This window comes from Strix aluco, chromosome 7 (assembly GCF_031877795.1).
Source record: "Strix aluco isolate bStrAlu1 chromosome 7, bStrAlu1.hap1, whole genome shotgun sequence".
Lineage (NCBI taxonomy): Eukaryota > Metazoa > Chordata > Aves > Strigiformes > Strigidae > Strix > Strix aluco.
Window position 1 is genome coordinate 35,190,007 of NC_133937.1, and position 12,943 is coordinate 35,202,949.

At 41.8% G+C, this 12,943-nt stretch overlaps 1 protein-coding gene across 4 annotated transcripts in view; it reads left to right on the forward strand.

The window, feature by feature from the left end:
- Positions 1-12,943, forward strand: part of GRK5 (G protein-coupled receptor kinase 5) — a 160,434-nt gene that overhangs the window by 130,613 nt on the left and 16,878 nt on the right. For 3 of the 4 annotated variants that reach the window (XM_074831393.1, XM_074831394.1, XM_074831396.1), the window contains 5 exons: positions 962-1,062; positions 3,921-4,013; positions 7,065-7,128; positions 7,668-7,808; positions 8,940-9,130. In XM_074831393.1, coding sequence (XP_074687494.1) covers positions 962-1,062; positions 3,921-4,013; positions 7,065-7,128; positions 7,668-7,808; positions 8,940-9,130 — 590 coding nt within the window. Of the gene's footprint in view, positions 1-961; positions 1,063-3,916; positions 4,014-7,064; positions 7,129-7,667; positions 7,809-8,939; positions 9,131-12,943 lie in introns of all 4 variants that reach the window. The other variant, XM_074831395.1, reaches the window with a different exon arrangement.

The following is a 12,943-nucleotide window of genomic DNA, read 5'->3' on the forward strand; positions in this document are numbered from 1 at the left end:
AGTGTTAAGGCTTCTGCAAGGAAAGAGGATTTTGTCATCTATGCCTGGATTTATTGAAAATACCCAAATCCAATTGGTTATATAAAGGGGCTTTCATGTCAATGGGAGAAATGTCTGTAAATAGGTGCACACACACATGCATATACACTTTTTTATATAATTACAGTATACTGTCAATGAGTAAGAATGTGGACTGCCTAAAAACTGTCTTTATAGATAATTAGTCCCAAAGGTCCTAAACTGGTTAACCATCAAGGCGTACTGCAAAAGACCTCTCTTTGGTAAGGGCTTTTTGAAGGGGATGAATGTACATTCTCTCTAAAGGGAGGAGAGGATGAAAAGAGTTTATGTGCTTGGTTGGCAGAGTTCCTTTTTGAAATGATTATTTTAAAACTGCTGGATTATTTTTGTCCTTTTAATGATGAATTAAGGTGTCCAGACACTTCTGTGAGCATCTTTTATAATATTTATATATAAATCAATAAATACCAATGCTCTGCTCTTGTTTTCCTTTACTGGTGAAAAAAAAAAAATTTAAAAAAAGATGGATTTTTCAGACAGCACAATGAATCATCAATGAAGTGAAACACTGGGCAAATTCTCTTTTGTTTAAGAGAATGGCCTGTACACAGTTCAGGCCAGCACATTTTTCATGGGATGCAAGGGAGCAGTTCAAAGAATTGGCAAGGAGTGGGTCCTGCATATTCATGAGGCTGGGCAAGGAGGTGGAGGTACAGGAGAAGGCAGAAAAGCAGTGTGAGGATAGAGCGGAATGTGGAGTGAGTTACCACGGTATCCTATTTTACTGCTGTTTGACGTAAAGCTCCTTTGCTTTTACACAACCGCTGGAATTGAATGGAAGCAGCTCAGGGCATAAATAATGAATGTGTCTTTTACACATTAAGAGAGGAGAATCTGCACCTCATCACAGAGATAATATGCCCCTCTCTTCTCTCCGCAGTCTCCAGCCTGCGTTCCCGAAGTCAGTCAAGATCTTATCCAACAGACAGAGGAGAAACTCGAAAACAGCCCCTGCAAAGAGCTATTCTCTCACTGTACAAAGTAAGTATAACTCGATACCCAAAGATCTCAGGGCTGCAGTCAGCAGCTTGTAAGGAATGTGTCAGGTAAAGAGACATTTCAGTTTGAACCTGAAGCATGTATCTTCGGTTTATGTTCATAATCCTAGAGGCATAGCTGACAAGCGGTGAAGTCATTTCATCTGAACAAAATATAAAAAATATTTCCATGCCATTATATACACTACACACAGGCACTTAGTGTTTCAGGTATTTGACAGAGTGTTCTAGCCAAGTAAACCAGCCATGGATTTCATGCTGTGTGAAAAGAGCTACAATGATAATGTATCCAAAGAAAACATCTCTGTTTCAAAGTGAATAAAAATTAAGTGGCTATACAGTCCATTTAGACAGAGGAATGTGCAAACTTGTTCCGCATGGCTTTTCCAGAAAATCTTCACCAGGAGAATGGGGCTTTTTTAATTCTTTCTGTCTGTCTGTGGTGTTCAAACGAACGTGTGTTATTTCATCCTTTGTCTGGGACAAGGCTTATCAGTTTTTGTAGCGGTGGGGCGATTTGTACTATGATGCGCTAAAGCTCCAGGTATGCAATCTGCATTTGCAAACACTGACCCGAGTACATTCACGCCAGTAGATCATAAACCAATAAAAATATGAAAGGGAGGGATCATCACAAGCTGGCCCATGTGGTTTCTGGCTGAGCACGGTTTGTTTTCCCTGGATGATGTAATGGGGATTTGTAAAATTTGCTCCGCTGTCATTCATTGTTTTGACTCATTTCATTGACCTTTTCTGTTTTCAGTTATTCTTTGCGTTGGTAGGAGATGCGGGTTATTTCTGGCCTTCTCTTATAACATAACCAGTTTCCTTGCATTGGCCTGGTGTCATGTAGAGATGCTCGTATAACTCGCACCAGTTGTGTGTGCCAGTCCCAATGACAAAGGCAGAGCTGTGCTCGACACAAACCCCCCTGATGCCTGTTTCCAGTTCTCAAATCGGTTTGAAAGCTGACAGTTCCCTCTAAAATGCACTTTGTTGTTGCCAAAGAGGGGAACTAAAAAGCAAACAACTGCTGAAAGGCAGCTATTGTTCTTTAAAATACGTGCAGCTTTTAATTAACTGAATGGAATAGGCTAGTGTTGGACACCACTTAATTCAGGCTCATACTCACCAACAGCCATTCCTTCATCTCAACTGAAACAGATAAATGAGCCAGGTTTGAGACCTTGTTAATAAATATGCTGATCATTTCACATGGACTGAAATGGGGTCAAAAGGAAGTTTTAAAAACTTGCTGTTGGTATTTACTAAATGTACTGAATAATGTTAATTTTGGAAGAGTTCACAGTCAGACCAAGAAAGGGAGGCATACATACAAATGCAAAGCTTGCTATCCTGTAGGAGCAGGAACGGGGATGAGTTTCAGACATGTCTTCATAGATAAAATCAATCTGTGGGAGAAATGCATGTATAACTCTAACTTCTGCTTTGACATTTAATATTTTGACTGTCTGCTCCTGCCACCCTCCAATTTCCCCTATAATTTTGACTTTGAATTTGGGCATTTGTTGAAGCTCATTAAGACTTACTTTTTATTTTATTTTATTTTGTAAGCTTGAATCCAGTTAGGGGAAACAGTATGATCTGTGTCCAGTCAAAGCTAATGAAGACAACAACAAATTGACTTCTGAATATGTGCAATTACCGGCTTGTTCCAAATTGATGGTGCAAAAATTACAAAAAAAAATTCAAACAACTGAGAAATTCAAAAAACCTATGAATGGTAGCTCGTGAACAGGGAGGAACTGAGGAGACACGTTATTCATGGTGGTTGTTTGCTCAGGTCTAGAGCTGCCCCAGGGTGAGACATAGATTATCCATTCCCAAACCAGAGTAATCCTTCAGAGAGGATTTCCTCCTCCAGCAAAATCTGGAAATGTGTCTGTATGCCCTTAGATAAAGACACAAAACTGTCTGTATACACCAAGACAGAAATACTAATTTCTTGTGGGTATTTTTCACCCAAAACCAAGTTTTGTCCCCACCAATGTTGCCAGCAGAGGTGGATGCAGTAGCCCCAGTAAGCAAAGCGGGAACTAGCAGGTCAACAACCCCCTGTTAAACAATGTGACCACCTTCATCTCAGGCAGCTCTCTCAGCTCAGCCCATCTTTTCTTGCCTGTCACAAGCAACATACTTATTTCTCACATTTGCAGACTGGCCTTTTTATTCCTTTATCCCTTTGATTATTAAAAAACTTTGCATCCACTGCGTGAGCCCCAGAATTCTTCTCCTGATCCAGAAACAAATCAGACTTTCTTTCCCCTGTTTTACCGTATAAAGCACATAGCTGTTAGGAGAAGCCCTCTGACTTTAATCACAGTTACTACTTCTTCTGTATAGCAGAACTTGAAATTGATTTTTTTTGCTCAAAATAAAACCTCTCGTGGTCCCTCTTAGACAGAAATAGACTTCAGACAGAAATTTTCAATCCAGATGTAAACATCCCCCAAAGTTTAGGAGCTCAGTTCTGAGGGTGTTGTGTTAATTTACTAACAGAAACAAAGACATTTGCTGTCTAGTGACTAACAGCCTTTGTAAAAGTCCATTGAAACCAGTTGGAGACGCCCTGTTAATTTTCAGCAAGCATAATCAGTACATATTACTATTCAGCTTGTATAAGGTCTCCTGTTATGAAATACATCAGACATATCACTCTGTTCTTCAATTGAAACTCTGAGTAGAATAAAGTACAAAATGAAGTAGAAGTAAAATTATCCTACCATACAAGAAGTCTGGATTTTCTCCTCTTGTTTTGTTTCTCTTTTGCTCCAAGTTCAGGATTATAAAATACTTATATATCCTTTTCATCTGAGATAGATCTGTCCTTGACCACCTCAGTGGGGAACCATTCCAAGAGTACCTAAACAGCATGTACTTCGACAGGTTTCTCCAGTGGAAGTGGTTGGAAAGGTAAGTGTCACTTTTTTTTTTTTTAGTTAAAAATTAATACAAAAGGTTTATTTTCACTATCCATGCAAAGTCTGTAGAATACGTTCAAAATCTGACAGCTGAGATAGTATGTTTGCTCCCTTTGCCTTCAAGATAAAGACAGTTTGGCCTTTCTTCAGTGTTACCAATGCCTCATCCCAATGTTTGCCATTTATGGCCCTCTCTGTGCAGCAGTTCTCCCCCTCTTTTCACTGTTCTCCTTCAGGAAGGTCCATCAAGACTCATTCCCCGTTTCCCTGAGCTGTACTCCAGGGAAGCTCTCCCAGCAAGTTCCAGGAAGGCTTTCCCAATTTTAGCATTTATTTTTAAGTGTTCATTGTTAGAACGCTCAAGAAGAAGTAAAGGCTTTAGCCACAGGAAGATGCCATATAGAAAAGTCATGGTTATGTTGGCATTAGACTCAATTTAACCACGAGCTAAGTCTCCAGCTGTGACCATCCAATGAGCAAAATTGCTGTTTGGGATATCGACAGTGCTCCTTCATCCTTCATGACTGTGCTTACACCCATAAATACTCCTCAGCCACTCCCTTCTCTCCATAAGGTGACACACTCCAGCAACCAGCTTGGGCACCTCTTTTGCACAGTATGGTTGTGCACAGCAAGTGAATAGGAAAACACCTACAGACTATAAAAATTAGGAATCCAAATCTCCTGTGATCTGAGAAATGTCTGTGGCTGATTGCACTGTAGGCCCTGTCACCACGAGCTGCTCATGGCACAGCTTGAAGGACACATTGCACTTTTTTATAACCTACCCTTGTACATCTGTAATGCTAAATGTAAGACACACATCCAGTCTCTGGCTTTTGCATTTGCAAACACCATGCCCAAGCAAGACTGAAACAGATGCTGCTCGCTAGGCAAGTAAAGAATAAAACAGAAATCCACCCCAAAACACCAGGGAGACAGTTTTGGCATCTAAAGCTCAAGTGTTCGGCCATTTAATGGTATTGGGTACATTAGGCACATTAGGTATAATTAAAGTACATTCAGCAACTTCAGTTGTCTTTCTGTTTAGCTGCACTCTGAATATGGTGACTTTTTGTCTGGACTAGCTGTCACTATTATTAAATCACTGTAAACATACAAAAATATGGCATATAGGTCCTCACACCATGTTTACTGGCTAGACATTTCTGAGCACATTTAATAACCAGGCAGCCTTAGTGGGTACTAATTTGCAAGGAAAGAAGCCTTTGCCTTCTCCTTGTTGGTGAGGGCTGTAGCAGATGTACGCTGCTGGGTAACAGTGACCTTGAGTTGAGAGAAGCCCCAGTTTCCACAAATGGAATTAATTACATCAGATGAGTTAGGGCCAGATCCATGAGTGGTGTGTATCAGCATGATGCCTCGGAGATCAAAGGAGCTGTGCCAGTTCTCTCCCCGGAAAGCTACAAAGTGGCTGCACAAGAGGGAAGGGAAGCGGTGGGTAGAGGGGAGAGCCATTTCATGCCAAGACAAGCTCCACATGCCATCTTTACTGAATCCAGCATTTACTCTGCCATTTCAATTAAAAAAACATCAGATGATTCATCTCTAGCCAGGCTATTGCCTATCTATTTTCACATTTGGGATAAGGAATTTTCTGAAATGCTTTGAGGATTTTCTTTTTCCCATTCCCCCAACAAATGTGGCAAGCTATTGGATATTCCCGGCTTAAGGAGCTGGGAGAACTGTTTTTAGGATTAGCAAAGAGATGTTAGTAGCACAGAGTGATCAACAGCTCCTTCTGACAGCCTGCTGGCTCCAGCAGAGGAGTCATACTGTCCATTTATTCCCGGGAGATTGCTGAGCATGTAGTTATCACTGCTAACTGTTGCTTTTAACCCCAATAGCATTTGCAACATCTTCACAGAAGCCTGAAAATAGCATCTTTTCCTTTTCTAGTTTTGGCCTTCTGCATATTTTTCTTCCCCCACTTTTAAAAACTATCATAAACGTAAATGAAACAATTCACTTTAACATTTATTCCTTATTGTCATCAACCTCATCATCACTGTTGTGGGAACAACCACGTTATTGTGCTCCCTCTGCCGGCTGGCTGCCCGCCAGAGGAGAACAAAGCTGGTAGGAATATTCATATCCACTGCTAATATAATTGTAAAACTTCAGTGATGGAGGGGTGGATACAAAATCGGATCTCTCTGAATCTAGAGTTCTACTTCTGTTGCATTATAAAACTTCAGTGGCAACAAAGAATAAGTTAGATGTAGGGCTGGAGCCATTTTGGTCGAGCAGAATTTTGTGAGAACCCTGTGAGATCATATAGTGATCATGTCTAGTGATTGTTAGGGAGCACGATGCCCTCAGAAAGAGGGGCCCTTGAAAGGAAAGATGCTTCTCCTCCCTTCTTGCCTGTGATGCTCTCCCAGGAGGCAGGTACCCCAGGCAGAGCCGGACAGGCTTGGAGCTCAGCTTCCTGCTCTGCCCTCCTGGGAACGGCACCTAAACCCACATCTCCAGTTCCTGGGATTGTTTCTTGCCTTGTTTCACATCAGTTTCCTGTTCTGTTTAAGGTCAAGACACCAGAAGTATTTTCTGGTGGACTGAATTTTGGATCTCTCTTTCTCATCTTGAAGACCAAGCAAAGCAATAAAGTATTAGCCCAGCACTACCCTTTAAAAATTCCTATATATCACAAGAATTAATATCTTGTTGGAAGCTCTCAGGCCTCCTCTTTGCTTAAAAAAGGCCAAAGCCATATAATGGAGATTCAGAACCCTCCTTGGTCTTAAGATGCTAGCAGAAGTTATCCTGATGACTCACTAATGTGTTGTATTTTATTACAGCTTAATATGTTGGAATTGAAAAGTTCAAGCCATACATAGTATTGAAGTAATGTAATTACATAATTATATATTATATTATATAATATGATTACCTTGAAATAATGTGATTATATAATATTTATCTATTTTGCTTTTCAAAAGTATGCTCTGAAATAAATAAATCACGGAGAGTGCATTAAATGTAGTGTGTCTTTTTTTTTTTTAATTTTCTTTTCTTCCAGGCAACCAGTAACGAAAAACACGTTTCGGCAGTACAGGGTACTAGGGAAAGGCGGCTTTGGGGAGGTGAGTAATTCTGAAAGTTTCTGTTAAGAGTGTTTCTTACTTCTCAGGCACTGCAGGTTACAGGAGACTGATGTGACAGAGGCTGATTTTCATTAATTGCTGACAGTTTTACTTAACCTCTCATGACACCATAATCTTAGAACACTTTTGAGAATTATTTTGTATTTCGACTGTTGCATTCACAGTGGAATTAGGGTCACACCCTTATTTGTATTTTACTGATGGCTCGAGGTTGCTGCCTAGGCAGCAGAGTCCGAGGAGGCGCGGACAGGCTTTAGCCGAGCAGATTACAATCTTCACAGACAAAAGGAGGTGGGATAGGAAGCAGGCGGAGGAAAGTGAAATAATTAAACCAGTATTACACAGCAGGTTTGGAAACAGTAGTTGGTTCCCCAGCTGCCCCCGCCTATGCTTTATTTGCTACGCTGCCGTCTCTAACCTTAAAAGGACTAAATCAGATCAGATTGTGAGGAGTAAAGTGCAACCCAGACACAGCGTTTGCTTCGATTTACCCAGCAATTGTTCTCTTTAATTCGCAGGTCTGCGCTTGCCAAGTCCGAGCGACAGGGAAGATGTACGCCTGCAAGAGATTAGAGAAGAAGAGAATAAAAAAGAGGAAAGGCGAATCCATGGCACTAAATGAAAAGCAGATTTTAGAAAAAGTCAATAGTCAGTTTGTAGTGAGTATTGAACTCCCCAGCGCTCAGCTCCCTGCTCACCTGCTGAGCACTGTTCTTGTTGAATCCGATGTCTATTCCAACTCCTGCTACAGGAAAGGTGCCAGAAGCTGACTCCCTTTGCTTTGCACCTTAGTCCTGCTCCATGCACCTTTGCTGAGTCTTACTTTAGTCTCTGGTCTGTGAGAAATGCACCAGCCGAGGTGCCTGTTCCTACCATGGGAACATGATGGATTTTACAGCCTTGACTTGCATCAGGACTGCATGAGGCTTAGCTATTTATATCCAGCGTGATTACCTGAATTCCCAATGTCTGAGAGAGAGGAGCTTGGAGGAGACTGAAGGAGATTCAACCCAAATAGATCAGAAGAGATTGGCTAGTAGAAGCATCTAGCCAGTGATGTGGAGCTAGTCTGCCTGATGTAGGGCTTTCCCTGAGTTGTGCCAGCCCTTGTGTCTCTTTAAGAATTCACCTTTGATTTTTTTTTAAAAAGTGTTGTTATCTCAGCATCTGTCATGTTCTTTATACTTATTTTAGGAAACACTGTGAATACAACAGATGCAAGATGTTTACTTATCTCTGGCAGAAGCAAAGATGATGGCACATGTTTAAATGTGATGGGTAGCTTCTGGCTTGTCTGAGTGTTCCTGGGACACCCACCAGAGCCTCGCAGGGGTGGTGCTCACCTTCATGTCTCAGTGATGGTCTGCTTGACCACCACAGGACCGGGCTATCTGGGCCTTCCTGGGAACCTACTGACATGATAGTTTTTTGACAGCAATCCAGCAAAACAGTGCAGTGGGAGGTGTAGATTCCCTTATTATTAAGATTTCTCTTACGTGGAAAAGTATGCCTGGAATTAGTATGTTTGTCCAGCCTGTGAAGCTATGTGAGCATTAACCTTGAGGGTTTCTGATGATGGGTAGGCTGGATTCAACAAATGAATCTATAAAATCCTAACATCTGATTTTTCTGTACTTCTAAAATAAGTGTTTGCTATTGTAATAAGGCCCATATCAAATTCAGTCAATGTATTTTTTTTCTTTCCTAGAGAAAATCTTTAATGAAAAGTTAGTGCTTTCTTCTTAGCAGCCAACTGAACTGTCACAACTATGCTACAAATGTTTTTCTAGGTCAATTTAGCCTATGCCTATGAAACAAAGGATGCACTGTGTTTAGTTCTGACCATAATGAATGGAGGTGACCTGAAGTTTCATATCTACAACATGGGAAATCCAGGCTTTGAGGAGGAAAGAGCTTTGTTTTATGCAGCAGAGATCCTTTGTGGCTTAGAAGACCTACATAGAGAAAATACTGTGTACAGGTAAGCACTCTCTAGAGTCTTAGGACATTTTTTCTGGGTAGAAAAGAATGGCCTGCATCCTCCCTACTCATTGTGGAGCTGTACAGCTTAGATGCCTTAGTGCTTTGGCTGAAATTTCACAGAGCCCTGTACAAATACAGTATGATTCAGTAATCATGGAAGGAAGCAGTTGCTTCACTAAATACATCCTGTCTAAATTATACAGAACCAACACAAAGCTCCCCAAACCCTACCTCAGCGTGACATAAGAAAATTATGAAGGTTTCCTTAAAGGGATTTCATTGAGGAATCTAGTTTCTAGTTGGTATGAAATGGAGATCATTCCACTCAAGCCTCTATTTTAATTAGTTAGATTATATTGCATTAGGGACTGCAGCACGTCAGATGTGGCAAAACCATCTCTCCTATCCCAGAGGGAGCGCAATTAGCTCAAGAATGTGTTTGAGACACAGGGTGTGGATTTACGCTCTAGGACATGAACTCGTTTGATTAGCTAGATCGGGTGGTGATGGTGGCCCTAGCGTGCCAGCCGTGGAAGGAGGCACATTCACAGCCGTGGTCCTGCCGGCCGCGTCCCCCCGCTGTGGGTGCAGCCAGCGGGCAGGGTGCTGCCCGGCACCGTGACAGGCAGCCAGCTTTGAGAAGGACAGATTTCAAGTTCTCAGCTTCCAGTCTGGATTACAGCTCTATAGAAGTGCTTTTCCAGGGCATCATAGAGTTTACTTGCTGGATAAGCAGGGTGATTGATTGCAGACAGAGTTCTTGTGACTCCATGAGGATTTATTTTTTTTAATCAACGACCAATGTAGTTGTAAACAGCATTTAATGTTTGTCTTCATCATCCCAGCTTGTGAAATCATTATTGCTGGCATTCGCAGCAGAAGAGGTCCTGCAAACTGATGAAAGTACTTCCAAGGACAATGATTAATAGGCAATAGTGTGTTATTTTTAAAAACTAAGCCACATTTTAAACAGTTTGATATACCCATGTGTAATAAGCATTATGCATATGCTTGTATACATAGAAATTACAATATCGTTGTTCCTGGATCTCTAGCAAACTGCCACTTGGTTGCCTCACTGTGACTCAGATCTTGCTGGCTGGCATAAGGAGGGCAGACCGAAAACATGCTGATTTAGTTGGCACTGGCCCAAGGAGGAGATTTTTTTTCCCAAGGAACAAAATGGAATTAAGTGTTTAATGTCAAGTGAAAAATCAAATAATCAGTGACGTGTCTGGCTTCCCTTTTCTTTAAAAAAACATCCTACAACCTTCAAAACAGTTTTAGGAGGTATTATAGTGTTTCTTTAAAATGTACTAGATCATAAGCATACTTTATTGATGCTAATGACTGATACATTCATAGCATGGCTGGTAAAATGCCATACTAATGCCACTTTCTAATAAAACAAATAAGATCTGGCCACCTAAAATAGTACGTGGCTCTGAGAGAAATGGCATCCTACTTCCTTAAGCAGGTGTTTTCATGCTACTCTTAAAAAAGCTGCTAGTTTACACCTCAGCTGGCACATTCATTTTGGTGATGAATGATATTATATCCTTGTTGGTGACATTTTCTAGCAGTATTTTAGGAGCATCTGCAGAGACCCCTAATTTGTAATACCACAGCGTGTTTTGGGACCCATGAGAGGTGCTATATAGGTCAATAAAATATAGCAGTTAAATGCTACCACTTTCTCGAGGTGAATAATTCATTGCAAAACCCTTACTCCTCAGACTTAATTTCATTTTCTATGAACAAAATGCTTCTGAGTAAATCACAGCATCAGAAAATACATCCCCATCTCACGGGCTGGTGACGCACGCTGTGGACGTGACCCGAGAGAACAACCAGGCTCAGAGTCAGATTTATCTGATGCAGAATTCCCTTGCCAAACATGGCACTTATGTTACATTTCTCAACTGCATCATGTTAGTAAAGGTCAACGGGTCGATTGTTCGTGGAAAGCAAACATAAAAAGCTGCTGGTTCTCCTCAAATTATTTATATATATATATATATATATATATCTATAATTTTTATTTTTTATAGATATATATCTATAAATTATTTATACATATACTATAGCCATGCCTGGAAGCCTCAGTCAGCATCAAGATCACATTGTCCTAGGCATTACACAAATATACAGTAGAGCCTTGTCCACTATGATTAATTGAGTTGTTTATGCTGCTCCGCACAGCCAAACAATGTACCATCGCCTTTCTAGCATGGGTGCAGTGCCAGCAGTTTATGTTTCAGCATATTTAGGCAAGGCTTGTTTACACAGTGGAAACTGTACCATTGGGAAGTAGCCTTACATGTAACTGTGTCCACTGAGGAGTTTTATTTCTCCTAGACATTTCAGTACAAGAATCACATTCCTGCTTGGCACTTGGAAGTGTTGACCATGCAAAGGAAGACAGCCTTGATCCTGAGGAACCAGAAATTTGAAAACAGACATGACAACTGATGTCTCAGGGGGAAGGAAAGCCTGCTCTAATTGCCCTAAATCACAGAGGACTGTAAGGACTGAACTGCTGTTCTCAGAGTCCTCGTGGAGTCTCTCATTTAGTTGCTCAAAGACAACATCTCCCAGCTCGCATGCAGGATTCTTGTCATTTGGCCACAGTTACAGCTTTGAGTGGGACTAATAACTGCTTGGAGCAGAAGTTGAAGTAACTAATGAAGTCTGGGTTCTTCAAGGAAATAGTTCTTATGGGATTCAGAATAAATTTTTAAAAATAAATAGGAAGTGCCCTCGAACCATGTTGCTCCAGCATTGGAAACCTTCTGCTGGTAGGCAGGGAAAGCCCACAGTGGTATGTTAAACAAAATCACAGCTTCTCCTCTGCATTCAGCTGCCCTTCACATATTTCAGTATTGTTTATTTGAAAAGTAGGCTTGGTACCATTGGGCACCTGGTGAAGTTTATCTTGAGAAGTCAGGAGGGTCTGAAGCAAGCAAGAAAAGGAGATTGTTCACAGCGCTCTATGTTCTTGCTTGAAATAATAAATAAAAATGAAACCAGTTTTGAAATTTTAATCTCAGCATTGTCAAAACTATAAAACACCCCTGTCTGTTCAAGGAAAATTCATGACACCGGAGTGGTACAGCTTGAAACGCAGGGCAGGCTCCTGCACAGACTCTGTGCAACGCACTGATCTCCTGGTGTGAGGGTTTCTCTTGTACACCCCCCTCTCTCTGCTCTGTGAAAAGAAACGTGTCTTGCTGGGAAGCTAACAGAATCAAGCTGGTTCACGAATGCAAGGAGGCCTTAAAAAAAAGACGAGGCCAAACACTTCTTGGATTTGCACCAGGCTAAACACTGTGTTTCAGTACAAATCGATCAGATAAAAGTCAGAATTGCAGCAATATGTTTCTCCCTGCCTCACCCGGCCATGCTGGTGCCTGGTTCGGGCTCCTGAGCCAGCACAGCCTGCTCCCATCACCCGGCCCTTCTGGGATGCTCCCTGCCCAGCATGTCCCTGTCTTCCCTCTGACACCTCCAGGTCCCATCCCAGGAAGGCTGGCTTCGTTCCTGCTCTGCACTAGCAGCAGGCTGTGCCTCGTCCCGCTCAGGAAGGATGGGAAGGAGCCCACCTGGCTCCCACCTCGACAGCAGCCCACCGTGGCTGCAAGGGTGTGCTCAGCTGCCCAGTTTGGGAAACAGCCCTGATCAAGCGAGGGGACTTGAGCGTGGCTGGCCTGGGCAGCCTCTAGAAGCAGCAACTGGTGGAGCAGGTTTGGTGCTGACAAACCTTTCAGAAGAATGACCTGCCAAGACTCTGCTAAATATATGAAAACTGAGA